At 41.5% G+C, this 15207-nt stretch overlaps 1 protein-coding gene across 7 annotated transcripts in view; it reads right to left on the bottom strand.

Moving 5' to 3' along the window:
• Nucleotides 1-15207, bottom strand: part of ZMYND8 (zinc finger MYND-type containing 8) — a 64722-nt gene that overhangs the window by 34873 nt on the left and 14642 nt on the right. For all 7 annotated transcript variants that reach the window (XM_072414120.1, XM_072414125.1, XM_072414118.1 and 4 more), the window contains one exon: nt 9397-9467. In XM_072414120.1, coding sequence (XP_072270221.1) covers nt 9397-9467 — 71 coding nt within the window. The remainder of the gene's footprint in view (nt 1-9396; nt 9468-15207) is intronic.

The following is a 15207-nucleotide window of genomic DNA, read 5'->3' as shown; positions in this document are numbered from 1 at the left end:
GCCGGAGCCACGGGGTTTGGTTTCCATACAGGAACCCCCCATGGGTGATGAACTGTAGGTTCTAGCATGCCCTCGTCCATTGGCCCAGCCATTTAAATAAAAACCAACAAAAGCCATTCTGTGCCAGATAGAATGCAGAATACACAGCTAAACCATTAAACCCATCTGCCTAATATTTTGTAGGCACCCTTTGCAATGACAAATCAGCCCTGGTGCATCAAGGCATGGACTCCATAGGACCTCTGAGGGTATCCCGTGGTATCTGGCACCAGGACCAAGCAGCAACCAGCTTGCCTTCTTCCCATACTGAATACTGCTGCCGTCGCATCCCTAGTATTTGTGTGCAAAAAAAAAAGTAATAAATCACAGCAGGCAAGCTTTTTTTCATTGCTCTATGGTTTGGTTGCTCATGTGACCATTGTAGGTGCTTTGTGTTCTCAAGCCTTCCCTCCATGTCCATTTGCAATGCTGGATCTGGCCGCATGGGTTCATCTCCACAATTTTTGCATTGGCATCAGTGACCCTTGGGCACCCATGACTATGTTGCTTGGATCACCAGATGTCTTCCCTTGGTCCATACTAGAGACTTATCAATGCATACCGGGAACACCAAAGAAGACCTGCTGTTTTGGAGATGCTCTTACCCAGTTGTCTGCCCATTAAAATTTGATCCTTGCAAATGCTTGTTCATTTTTCCTACTCCCAACACCTAACGGACTAATATATCCCACCCAATGGCAGTTGTCATTGTAACCAAAAAGTCAATGGTTTTCCTTTTATTACCAGTTAACTTACACCTGATTTCTGGCCATTTTTGAGGTGCATTGATGCCCCTAAGCCGTGACCCCATCAGGACGGAAGCACTTCAATATCCACACAACAGCACCTGGTATGCCAGGTACAGCGACAGAAAAATCACTAATATATTGTTGCATCAAGCCTAGGCTTAATAGAAGATTTAGATTACTATTACTAGGACTGCATGGCCCCACATTGCACTGTTTTATAGACGCAAGTAATGCCGGGAATTGTATTAGCAGCATCACTCGTGTCTATAGACCAGCGGGCTTTCTGTCTATGAGTGGCCCCGCATTAAACGGTTTTATAAATGCAAGTAATGCCGGGAATTGTAGTAGCGCCATCATTCACATCTATAATATATATTATATAATATAATATTATATTGTTGCATCAAAGCCTACTCTTAATAGAAGATTTAGGTTACTATTACTAGGACTGCATGGCCCCGCATTGGACTGTTTTATAGACGCAAGTAATGCCGGGAATTGTAGTAGCGCCATCATTCACATCTATAATATATATTATATAATATAATAATATATTGTTGCTTAATAGAAGATTTAGGTTACTATTACTAGGACTGCATGGCCCCGCATTGGACTGTTTTATAGACGCAAGTAATGCCGGGAATTGAAGTAGCGCCATCATTCACGTCTATAATATATATTATATAATAATATATTGTTGCATCAAGCCTAAGCCTAACAGAAGATTTAGATTATTATTACTAGAACCAGACTTGGGTTGCCAGCTTGTCAACTTTGCACTAAAGTTTTAAACATGGGGAAACCTAAAAATAACTTTCAGGTCTTCAGGGAACCCTGGCTATAATTACCATTTTTACAGCTCACAATACATTAGTTTGGTGGTTAGTAGGAAGAATTCCTCTTACATTGCTGGCCAGTGGGAAGAATACAGATAGCCAAAAACATCATTGGTGTCAGTTAAACCCAAGAGCCACAAACTGCTCATTGCTCAAGGAACCCTAGAAGCCTCTGGAGGAGCCTTGGTTGGAAAACACTGCTTTATAGAATTTCCTCACAATATAGAGTAATCAAATAAAGAAGAAGAATAAGCAAGGTTGAATAAATAGTCCAAGTATAGGAATACCATTTCCAGACAAGACCCAAGCAAGAGAATCCTGCACAACAAATACACCTTTAGTGCACATGGTCAGTGCCCAGAGTTCCCTCCAAGCGGTTCCCTTCTCTGAAATACTGCAAAGTCATTAATATTTAAGGAAACATCGTTCCGAATGAGAATGGAGCCATTGCATTCCAACAACTGGTGTAATCCATACAAAAGAATGGCTGCTATGTCAGCATTAGCACCTGGCATGCTTGTCCCGAGCACCAAAAAGCACAATAGGCTTTAATTATTAAAAGATTTAAAAATGTTCACCCAACCATCGGTGTGAATATTTACTTCTAATATCCAATCATGGCAAAGAATTAGACACAAGGATTTTATTTTTCGAATAATTGAAGTGAATTGTTACACAATTTATTGTGTGAACATTCTCAAATCTTTGAACTTGCTTTGTCATCTTCACACTTTACGTTACCCCCAGCATTTCCTTCCTTGGTTTCTACCCAAATTAAACGTATGCATTTGACTTTAAATGTGATTGGAACTTTAGCAAAGTCTTTGTGGATAGGGTGTAATGTTACTGGTTCCATGCACAGTATAAACCTGCAAAATAAAATATCAGAAGCTGATAAGCTTAGCGTTGTGACTATGTTATTCGAGTAGATTCATGGAAGGAAGGGTTGCAGAGACAGCTTAGATACTTCTCAGTTACAATCCTATAAAGTAAACAGTTAGCAGATGTGCTTGTTCCGGGATGAGAAAGGTTAACCTAGAAAACCCCCTCCCCCATTGTACAAACACTGGGCACCTATGGACAGGTCCTAGCTACTCCTGCAGAATGTTGCAGAGCTTTTACATCAATCGCCCTCCTCTATGTTCCTTTGTTCCCAAGAATTCACATACGTGGACATTTAAAAGGGCATTGTGTGCATTCCTGGAAAATGGCCTGTGGCCTCTGACCAACTCATTGACTTAAAGTGCAACCTAAAAAAAATAAAGAATTGCAAGTGGGCTGGATTAGTATTGCAAAAAGTAAAGGCTGCCGGGAAAAATTAAACTTCCATGTGCATGCATGGGTATTAGGTCTTCCTGGCCTGGTCAATCAAGATGGCTGACGATAAGGAATGTGTTAAAGCAGCAGCGTCAAATCCAAATCTGGCAACAATCTTTTTTTTTTTTTTGCCCCCAAAGGAATCCTAAATATGAATTGCAGCTGACCCACTGCTGCATTGAAATAGCGCCGCTACTACAAATCCCGGCATCACCCGTGTCTATAGACTAGCGGCTTCTCTGCCTTTGCGTGGCCCCGCATTGGACTCTTTTATAGACGCAAGTATTGCCGGGAATTGTAGTAGCGGCATCACTCACGTCTATAGACCAGTGGCCTCTCTGCCTATGTGTGGCCCCGCATTGGACTCTTTTATAGACGCAAGTAATGCCGGGAATTGTAGTAGCAGCATCACTCACGTCTATAGACCAGCAGCCTCTCTGCCTTTGCGTGGCCCCGCATTGGACTCTTTTATAGACGCAAGTAATGCCGGGAATTGTAGTAGCAGCATCACTCACGTCTATAGACCAGCTCTCTGCCTTTGCGTGGCCCCGCATTGGACTCTTTTATAGACGCAAGTAATGCCGGGAATTGTAGTAGCAGCATCACTCACGTCTATAGACCAGTGGCCTCTCTGCCTATGTGTGGCCCCGCATTTGACTGTGTTATAGACGCAAGTAATGCCGGGAATTGTAGTAGCAGCATCACTCACGTCTAAAGGCAGAGAGGCTGCTGGTCTATGTGTGGCCCCACATTGGACTGCTTTTATAGACGCAGAGAATCGTAGTAGTGGTGCAATTTCAGTTCCAAGTTTGGCTGGCGACTTTGTCTAGGTTTTAAATTTTGTCCCACTGTGTATTTGAGTTTGACACCCCTGGGTTAGAGGACTGGGGAGATGCCCAGAAAGGAGTTTAGGTAAAAAAATCGTGAACATTGCAAAGCATTTTTGCAATTTTTGTGTCCTGATTAGAAGGGACCCCTTGAGTAAGCAAAGTTGGAGAGTCCTAAAGAATAAAAAAAAAAAATGATATACTGTTTATATGCTTATTGTTCTTTTTTATATACTTTTGTTGCATGCAGAGCTTTTCCCTGTATATCTGACTAAAGCTTCTTTACAGCAGGCTGAAATCAATCCAAAGCAAACCCTCTCAATGGCGTACCTCCATTACAATGTGGTATGAGCAGAGAGAGCGAGGCCAATGGCAATGTTTATTATCTTGATATGTAGCAGGTTTAGCTTGTCAGTATTTTGCAGTAAAGAAAACCTCAGGAGTATTATCAGGCCTATATATACAGGGCAAAGCAGAGTCTTTTCTGGGGAGGAATAATGTGAATGGCAGACAAAGGACGCACTGTTATAGGGTCTCAAGGGAAAAGGCACACTGTCATTTTCTTGCAGGGAGCGAGGTTGCCATGGCAAGTGCAACGTCACTCGGTGCCCGAGATATGACACTGTCAGCAAGGGCCCCATGGAAGCTCAGTGCAGGAAATATTACATAAAGAATTGCATGGGATTTTGTTATAGGATACAAAATCACTTCAATGTTTTACATGCAAGGAGAAAATATGTCAGGATTCGGAACAAACCTGGTGCAACCATAGACTTCCCTCTCTCTCTTCCTCACCTCCCCCACCTCACACCTCCCCCATACTGTTGTCTCATCTTTACCGAATGCACACATGAAGCTACTTCCTTGACAATTACAAACCACCAAACCAAACATTGGCAAACTGATTCAAATCTGTAAAAAAAAATATATCAGAATTCCTACTGAAACAAACAAACACTGCAGAAAGTCTTCATAGACATAAATATATATATATATATATATATATATATATATATATATATATATTACTTACAAATAATGGTAACAATCATTATGCACTCCTTTAATGACTCATCCTTGTTCAGAAAACATTGTTTGAACAAAGCAATTTATCTATATGATTGATTTTATTATATTATCATGGTCTATGTGCAAATGTATGTTCCAAAGAACGTTTTAATATTTTGTAAAATACAAATTTGCTTTTTTAATTAAGAGTTTGATACCTTGAAAATCCCTCTTTGCAATAAAGGTAGTCCTGCTTTGCTCTTATTCTAAACAGGATTAACAAATATTTACCCTTTATTATCTGCTTGCCAGCCGCTATAATACAAAGTGCTGGGAAACATAACTCAACTGCTTGCATGGCTTTAATACATTCCCATTTAGGACGGAACTGGCGTTGCACTTTTAGGAATCCACGATCAGGCCGGTCATGTTGCAGAAAGGCACAGGCGATGTCTCTTCTGCAATAATCCCTTTTACCTGCTTGGGTTGCGCATGTGCAATGTCAACTTTGGTAGCCAGGATACCAGGCGTTTCTTGTGCGCATGCCAGTAAAGATTGAACACCCGCGCAGGAGTTACACCCAGCCGCGCAACGGAGATGGTCAATGAAGGAAGAAGATGGCGGCGCCCTTTGAGGAAACAGGTACAGGGAAGTAACAGGGGTTAAATTCTATTTTAAGCTGTTGAATAGCAGACCGTCCTGAGACACCACATGAGCCTTCTGATACCTGCATCTTAATTGTTCCAATGTATTTCAATGACAACTAGGGATTTGGGGTGGTTGAAGGCCCAAGAAAGGTGGTAGAATAAAAAAGCCTGCTCGAACTTAAAATCTGAATATGCAGGGTCTTGCTGATTCCATAAGCAAATATCCTGTAATTTGTAGGGCTGTTAGGTGCCTATGGGCCCGAAGTGAAGCGAATTCCACACTATAAAAAATACCAACTATATATCAGGTAAAAAATCCCGACGGTTGTGCTGGGTAAGTGTGGCAAAGCTTTACCATACGACTGATATTGTAAATGATTCCAGTGAGACGTACGTAAAGTTAAGGTAGCTGTGAAAGGCAAGAGCAAGCAGCCATGGAGAAATCTCTACAAATCTCCCTTACAACACAGGAAATCCATGAGCTTTTTCCTACACATGCATGGATAAGCACGTAACGTGAAGTGTGGTGTTTGGGGGGAAAAGAGGAGCTTTCATTGACTTTGCTATGAACAGGAAATCCTCCCCCCCAAAGCCTCAGGCTAGACGGTGGTAGCTAACCATGCAAACCTATAAATTATTAGCTAGGACTAGACAGTGAAAAAAATAAAATATTTGATGATATATTCACAGATACAGAGCTGCATTATTTCTTTTTGTCTTCCATATCTGCTTGGAATATTATAAATCAGCCTCCGAGTTCCTCCCAGCCTCTCAATCCCTAATTTATGAATAGCTAGACTGATGGGGTATTTACATTTTCCTTTGTGGATACTGACTGCTTTCCTCATTAACACACACCAGTCAATACCTTTTCTCTTTGATGCCATTTTTGTGAGTGGAAAATAACCTACCCATTTGTTAGCAGAAGCCGGAATCCCAGATGTGCAGGCTGGTCAACAGATAAGACTAACACGCAATAAATTGGAGACTGCACAGCTCTGCACAGCTCTGCCAAAACTCTTCCAGGACTCCATTTTAAGGACACCGCTGAGGAAGTAAACAAAATGGTGTCTGCAAAATATAACCTTCCTAAAAAATGGAGCTAAACCAGCACTCACTAACACGATCCTAGAATCCGTCACTACTGCTTAATTAAGGGCATTTCCTTTTCTGCTGAATGGACAGAAGTAATGCATGTTTGCTGTTTTGGTTATGCCAAAACACTTTAATAAAATATAATCATTCACTTTGCATGGGGCGTACCCTGAACCTAATGTACAAAAATGTGTTTGCAGGATGAACGGTTTGTTTTGTATGGAGAAAACTCTCCTATGTTCCAAAAAAAGGATATAGCACACTTAAAAGTTTGTTTCTGATGCTTCTAAATACACCGATCACCAGGATATCACATTCTCCAACGTGAGCCTTCATACGGTAAAAGAAAATATTCTGTTGGTAACCCTCTCGTTACCATTTTTCGATTACACCCACCAACGGGTGGAAAATACTTTGCTCCTGACCTTTTCCATAACTTTCAGATTACAGGAAGTCAGAGAAATCCTGCAAAGAGTCTGCCCAAAATGAGTTCTATCAGATGGAGAAGATTGGAAAAGCACTCGGCCTCATTTATTAAATTGTCCTCACTGCTTCATAACATAACAAACAGATTGAGGTAAACTTGGGGTTGAATAACATTGTAAACCAACAATTGCTCTTTATTGCGGGCATCTATCTGTGCTCACATGTCTCCTCCAATGACCCCATAGGGTGCTCGGATGAACCAGAAGCCAAAAGAATGTTCATAGGTGCCTTGGCCTGTCCCCACCAGCCTAAAAAGCCTTCATTTTTGTTATCAACGCCCTACAATAATAATGAGCCATTTGTACTATCCATAGAGCAAAAGAGCCCACACCCCTAAGAGTTGTAGTGGGACACAGAGGCGAGTAGTAGGACCCTGAAGTGTGCAATGTGTTGGTTTACAGTGCTGAACATTTTTACCGGCCACGTTTATCCATTCCAGTTCTAACCATCGTTATCCGGTGCAGCTTTAAATCCAATGGGTTGCTCTTGCCAAACATTTAGGAGCGGAGAGGCCCACTGCTCTGGGCAGAGTAATGCATTCTTGGTGTATTACTAAGCCGCAGGAACACACAGGACAGCACATGTACACAGAGGACATGCCAGGGGAAAGACACGCAATCACACGTCTTTATTTAGCCTACAGATTGTACACGCTGCTTCTTAACATTTCATGTGGTAACACACACAGGAAGACACAAATGTATAAGCTTACACAAAGAAATAAACAAGAGGCAGCCCTAGATATTCTACAGTACAGTAAGTTTCTTGCACTGCTAGAATTCATAACTTATCTTTTATGTTTTAATATACAAATTTAGGATCTCGGTATAAACAAAATGTATGCTCCCGATTTCAGGCACAGATGTGGTTCCCAAACCAACCTTATGGGTGAGACCACCATCTTAGTAGTTTCATAACATACTGAAATTACCACTTTTTAGTGATAATAGAACAGTACACGGAGAGTACAAATAAAGTAAATAATAACGAGAAGAATACAAAAGGCTTCCACTGGCCATCACAAAAGAAAGTGAACAGGTATGACAGTGTTGTCCTCGGCCCGCTTTAGCTGGGCGCACCACCCAGCACTTTTCAGAAACCACCCAGCAGTCTCAATACAGGGTCACAGTATAGGGTCCACCACCTAGCTTAAAAAATGTCTGGGTTGAGCACTGTAATAGTATAAGTCTGAAGTGTTTATTTTTATTTTTGTTCTGGGACAGACAGAATGAAAGCCAGGCAAGCAGCATTTCACAAATTGCTAATGGTTTTCCTTGTGATGCAAACCTCATCAGTGGTCACGGCTGGACCAACTGGAGCTGCGGGCCCTGTAATCCTATAGAAAGACAAAAATATCATGTCAAAAATGTCCCTAAGATTCCTCTGACTGGTACACAAAATCAAGCTACTGCCTTGCATTTCTGTAATAACCTAGGCCCACGTGGGTGGCTTTGTATGCCACTAGACTCATAGGACCCTATGAAATGCTAAGCCTTGTATGCAAAAATAGCAGCTTTTGCTACTAGTTTGCACCCAAGGCTTATTGTTTCAGAAAGTGAGCTTGTGACATGTGAAGACACTAATGTTTTACAGATAGTGTGCAAATCAGCTCCTAAAAGATTCTTTAAATGTTTCCCCTGCTGTATGGATGGTTGCCAACTACCTACAAAGACCAGGTTTTGTTCACCATGCAATGCCCAATCTCTTGCAGGTCAGGCGGCACACCCTCATCTGAGGTGGAATCATTGCAAGTGGATCAATCCACACACATATGGGCAGTCTGAAGAGGATGGCTTTACACGCATGTGCATTCTGTGTAATAAATTACCTGCAACAAGTATGTAGTATGTGACAGATCTGGAAGATACCTGTTCCAGGTCAGCACAGTACTGAATTCTACAATAGGCAAGGCAGCCAAGTTCAGTAATAGCATGTAATAGCAGTAATAGCATGCTACATACTTTCCCAGTGCAGGATTACTATAAACTCCAGCAATGTCTATCACTGACACACAAACAGATAAAGATTCCCTGAGGTTAAATATGAACTTGTATTTGAAACTCTGCTATTTTTATATATGCAAAGATTCATTAAACAGAATCATTGCTTCATCCCAATTAGAAAAGAAAGCTTAATGGTTGCTATCAGCAACAGTGCCACTATCGCGCCAGCAGAGGTACCTGAGAGTTACCAATAGGAAGTGAGTTTGGTAAAGAAAAACATTCCTTTGTATCCCAAAGGAGCAAACCTGCTTCCATCTTACACATGTGTGCATGCTGTTCTTAAAGGATCTACAAAGAAGCCAAAGCTCACATCTAATAATCCAAATATAACATACACACGACAAGACGCTGCACTGTGCTAAAATCTCGATAAAAAGAAAAATCCTCACCTTTAGACCGAGTTGTGACATCCATTCCCTCCACCACCTCCTGCTCAGTCTTCACTTCTTCCTCTGCCAAACTGTAAGGAGAAAAGGAGGGGGACAGGTGAGACATTTATGTCAACATACACAAGACATTTATTCAAGGACCAAAAAGCCTAAAACATCCCCTGCAAGCATTGCAGTGATAGATACAGACAATGCAGGTGATGGTTCTAGTTTTAACCCTGCTGTCTCTGGGATGTATAAGGCACCCATATATTGCCCCATAAAAAATAACATAAGTCATTCTATTTCTGCAATAAATCAAACATTTCAGCATGCATATAGGAATAAATAGGTTGAGAAGGGGGGACAAGCCATTCTCTATACACAGGCAGAAGTGGAAGCTATCATCAAAGTGGCAGATAAACAGCACTTTGTGGTTCCAGTATTCAGAAGACAGGGCTCTAACCCACAGGACTCTGCAAAGGAAGAACGTCTGCATCAAGCAAGGATACAGCAAGCTGAAGAGATTATAAAACAGCTTTAATAAAACAAATAAACTCCCCTGTCACCCCCCCTGAGCATCTTCAAGACACCTCTGAATATGATACAAAACATCCTTTCCTCTTCAGATCACTAGGCAATTCTTTCTGCAATCATTGTCAGTTTATGGAGAGTCCCTTACATCTTAGTCATGTACAAGAGCTTCTTGGCCAATATGGATACATAGACTTGTAATAACCTCTGCGATGCCAGAGCTGCAGCAGCCTCAGTAAGGTAAGATTGATGGGGGAGGGAGGCTTTTCCTTTTTTTTTTCCAGAAGAAGAATTTGCTATCTGACACTCCAAGATGTGCAAGGAAGAAGAAAGGGTTACTGTGCATTTGTTTTGCCTTGTACAGATAGAAATATACTGAGACATGTTATTGCATCTATAGTTAGGATTATTGATAAGTGATCCCGCTGCGTGATTAATTATCTACTGATCAATACTGGAAGAAAAACAATATCAGGTATGAGAGAAGGGTAAGTGGACTCCTTGATGCTGCCTAGCTGTCAATCATCACCTGAGATATTTCCCTTAATGGTATTTGCTTGGCATTAACCAGTTCAAGGAACATTACCAGGGTCTGGCTTTTACTCTGCATTTGCTATGCATGCAACATCTGTCTAGTTTTAAAGCATAAAATGATCAAGAGATTTCATTGTTTTGTGATCACAGTGCATGCTCCTGGTATAAGCAGGTTAATGAGAATGTTTGCAACATGTCTGCAAGGTGTGACAGCACAAGTCATGCACAATCTCTGTTCCAGATGAAGCAAACCCTAATGCAAAACATATCACTGCAACCTAAGTGTGTAAATGGATGTGCTGCTGGCAGGTCAGGCTTAGCAGAAACACTCACCTATCACAGTCTTACTCATCGCTGGATGTGGAACTTGTGCAGGCTCTTAAAATGGCGTCTGGCAGCACTGCACTGCCCCATTCCTGCACTGTAACTAAAATGGAAGCAGTTTATACAATAAGGGCATATGTGGACTTCAAGTGCTATCTCCCCCGCCGGCTCCAGAACACCACCAAAGGGGAATCGCCTTGGATTTCAGGGGGTTGTAGATGAAAACCAAATGTTTAGAGAGAAAAATTCAGACAGACCGGTATGATTTGCACAACACACTCGGCCGGAACAAAGGTTGAATCTGGATGAGGATATGGGGAGAGAAGTGGGAAAAGAATATTCTGGGTGGGTTGGAGAAGACGTGTCCTTATCTAGAGATGTTTCCCCAAATGCTCAATTATGTTATTATCAACCAATGGTGGCCCCGGTGCAGGTTTTCTTAATATTTGCACAAGATGTGAACAAACTGCTGCAAAAACAGGGTGCCCCCGACACTTGGGTACTAAACCTATGCTGTATATAAAGCGCACTAGGGATTCGGCAGCTGTGATGTGCAGGCAGCCATTATAGGGCCTTCAAGTCCCAAATTCAGATTGAGGATCAGTAGGACCATGAAGATACCCCTACCTTGTTCTCTATCGCCCTGGAACCAACATTAAAGAAGAACTCCTCAAAGCTTGATTTGCATTTGAATTGGACACACAACATAAGCCACAATAGAAAAACAACAACCCTTACCCTATAAAGGAGTCTACAAATGTGTCCAATTCACACAATGACAGTCAGATAGGAGAATGATTGTACGTCTGTAGGCTCCGAACCCACTGGGCAGCGTCAACAGAAACTGGAATTTATTGACTAGGTTGAATTTTTTTTTTCCCAGACTGTTGCTGGGGATGACTGCAGAATGCCCCCTCCTTCTCCACCGGCACATTAGGATGCTGCAAACACGAAAGGTTTGCACATCGATCCTTTGCCAGATAGACTGTCGCTGCCATGTTGCTGTAGGCAAACTTAAGGTGACCCCCTTCCTTATTGTGTCATGGTTGTACAGGCCTGTACCAGGGAAATTTAATACTCCGGTTCAATAATGTAAAATAGATGCAAAAAAAAGGTCAGTTCTGTGCATTTTTGCAGCATGAAAAGTACAGCCCCCACATATTGCAAATCCAACCAAACACAATGTTATCACATCTTGAGATTTCTAGAATGTTCCAGTATATAAGGAATTTCATTATTATTTCCTAACGAGGGCCAAAAAGCCTTAAATACCTGGATGCAGTTTGAAATAATTTGCTCTGGGCCTATTAGGCCATATCTGGAGATTAAAGAAATGTTTTCCATGGCTCCATCCACTAAGCTAAAATGTAAAATGCCCCCTGGTTATTGTTATCCAGTGTTTATATAGCGCCACCATATTACGCAGTGCTGTACAAGGCCCATAGTCATGTGACTAGCTCTCCCTCAAAGGAGCTCACAATCTAATGTCCCTACCATAGTAATATGTCTTTATTACAATCTAAGATCAATTTTTGGAGGAAGCCGAATAACCTAACTGCATGTTTTTGGAATGTGGAAGGAGTATCCGGAGGAAACCCACACAAACACGGGCAGAACCTGCAAACTCCATGCAGATAGTGTCCTGGCCAAGATCTAAACCTGGGAGCCAGAGCTGCAAAGGCCGGAGTGCTAACCACCGAGCTGCAATTTGTGCTAGATTAGATTAAGATAGATACCTTGCGTTCTATGGAGACTTTATTGACCCAGATAATTCAAAGAAAGATACAGTGATCGGTCAGGTTGTATTTCTCACATTTATAATAGAAAAAAATGGAAATTTATTAGATCGTTACACTTTGCTCACTAAAAAGCTTGCTTGGTTTGGGATATAACATTTTTATTACTATATACTGTTTTCTCAGGAGATGTGATCACTGCCATGAAATGAACAGATTACAGGAAAAACTCCCCGTCTTTCTTGTCATCAGCGTGCACAATTAGTGGCGGTCAGTTGTTGCAAGCTTGCCATTTCTGGGAATTTTTCTCCATAACACCAGGTTGGTAAGAGCCGGGGGCTTTCCAGAGCAAAACGCTCTGCTAGATTAGGAGCCACGTGACAAAGCAAGATGAACGACTGCTAATTTTCTCATTTCAGGCCTTGGAAAAAGGAATCAACATTGTACAGATTCCATGTTTTTCTTTGCAAATGGGCATTTAAACCAAGAAACAAAAGCCAGCTGAACTTTTAGCTTATATCAACAAAATGTATTCCAGGCATATTAAAACAACATGTGTGGAAATTCTTAGGTAATTCTCTTTAGAAAGCAGCTGCTGACTCAGCATAAAAACCTCTCACCTGTCCCTATGTAGTTGGAGAAGAATCCTTGCGCTCTATATGCAACCAGTGCTCTCTCCGCAGAGGTCCAACAACCCCAACCCAAATCAAAGCTTGCACTCTTTAGTCACCAGGGAGCATAAGCATTGCTGATCAGTGAGCTCAGACCCAACAGGGGGTATGGCAAACCTCTGCAGAAAGACCGCTGCTTCCACACAGGGAGCAGCAGTCCATTTCTGCTAAGACTTTTCACCCCTTTTATTTGCAAAGTATTTAACCAATTTAAAGAACAAAGGCTAACAAAGTAATCCAAGCAACAAGTCAAACCAGTTATTAAGTTGGTAATCTAGCAAACATTACAACTGTGATACTAACTAATGCAATAGTTCTATGAAACCCAATGCAGCCAATGTTGCAATGTTCCTCAGGGGCTTTGCTTTGTGAATTTGTAGTCCTCTGTATATGCTTTAATTACTATCAGATTTTACTTTCCAAGGCAGGTTGGGTTCTAATTCCTGGATCTAAGGAACATTGGTGGCTTCTCATACTTATTAGACAATAACAATAAAGCCGAATATGGGAATCCATGAAAACCTTTCTATGTTCGGTGCACTGATAGTCGGCACCTTGATTATCAGTTAATGCACTGTAATGATTGTACATGCATCTAAAGGTGCGTACACACTTCCAATTTTTATCGTTCCAATCGAACGACGAACGATCGATTGGGCAAAAAATCGTTCGTAAAAAAGTAACCAACGACGCCGACGAACGAGGAAAATTGTTGGAAACGAACGACCGGACCGGCGGATCGGATTGGGCGACGATCGTTGAACATCGTTCGTGTGTACGGTCGTTCGTTGATCGTCCATGGGCTGAGCATGCGTAATGAACGAACGCTCGTTCACTTTCCTGTCGTGCACATAGTTCCTCTATCGCTCAAACGATCGTATCTATTGTGTGTACAATATCTACGAACGATCGTGTCGTTACTTCTATGTGCAGGATCGGTGCTATACGATCGTTCGTGTATATCGAGCAGGAACGTTCGTCGTTCGTTTTCCGACGATAATAATTGGAAGTGTGTACGTAGCTTAAGGACACAGTCTCCTCCACCCTGCAAAACTGTGTACAAAAGCTGAGGTGTGAGGACTCAAACTTCAAAAGAGAACATCAAAGCTGGCAGTGGACAATGCAATTTAAAAGGAATTCACAGCTCTGGAGCCCCAAAAAAAAGAAGAAAAACAGGCCATGCAACAAACAGATAACAGATAAACTCACAAACGCTAAGATAATGGAAACCTTCCCTCAGCTAAGCTAATCAACCAGCCAAGACTCATTGTGCATGGTTATGGAGTATTAAGATGGCGTGCGTACCCCCAAGGGTTTATATAGTCTATTACTGTGACTTTCTGTTCTCCCTATGTGAGAGGTAACCACTAATAGACTTTACTCTCCTATGTGATGTACATGCGTGTGCTTTAACAGTCACGTATATGTAACATGTGATGCAGCTATGTTCATATATAATTCATATCTGAAACATGAGACGCCATTTGGGTCAAGAATATGGGGTCACTGCTGTAAAAAGAATATGGGGGGGGGTGTACAAATTTGGTTAATGAAATAGAAAGGCTTGCAATGGAAGAAAAAAAGATGCAAAAACAGATATTTCGGGATGGGCTTGACCAGACAGATTAAAGCGACATTTTCCTTCGACACAACAACACGACAGAAATGGTTTATGGTGGGTTAACATTGTCTAAAGGCCTTTTTGCTCTAATAGAAGCTGGATACAATTTGATAAATTTACTCATCTGGCTATTGGAATCTACACAGGACAACACCAAACAAACAAAGGCTAAGCTGTGAAATTTCATGGTGCACGAGTGGTAAAACCAGTTACTGGCCTTTAAAAACAACCCGATACCTTCCGTAAAATGCTAAAAAAAAATGATGTCAGACAGGAATGCTAATCAGAGGACGCACAGGGATTATCATCACCCTAACATTGACTAATGCTTTGTACACCTATTATTTAATTAAAGTATAATTATCGCTGGAAAAAATCTTTCATGATGGTTTCCAGTGCCATAAGAATGGAC

The sequence above is a fragment of the Pyxicephalus adspersus genome, chromosome 6 (genome assembly GCF_032062135.1).
Source record: "Pyxicephalus adspersus chromosome 6, UCB_Pads_2.0, whole genome shotgun sequence".
In the NCBI taxonomy this organism is placed as follows: Eukaryota; Metazoa; Chordata; class Amphibia; order Anura; family Pyxicephalidae; genus Pyxicephalus; species Pyxicephalus adspersus.
The sequence above is the reverse complement of the archived record's forward strand: the minus strand, read 5'-3'. Positions and strand labels throughout refer to the sequence as shown.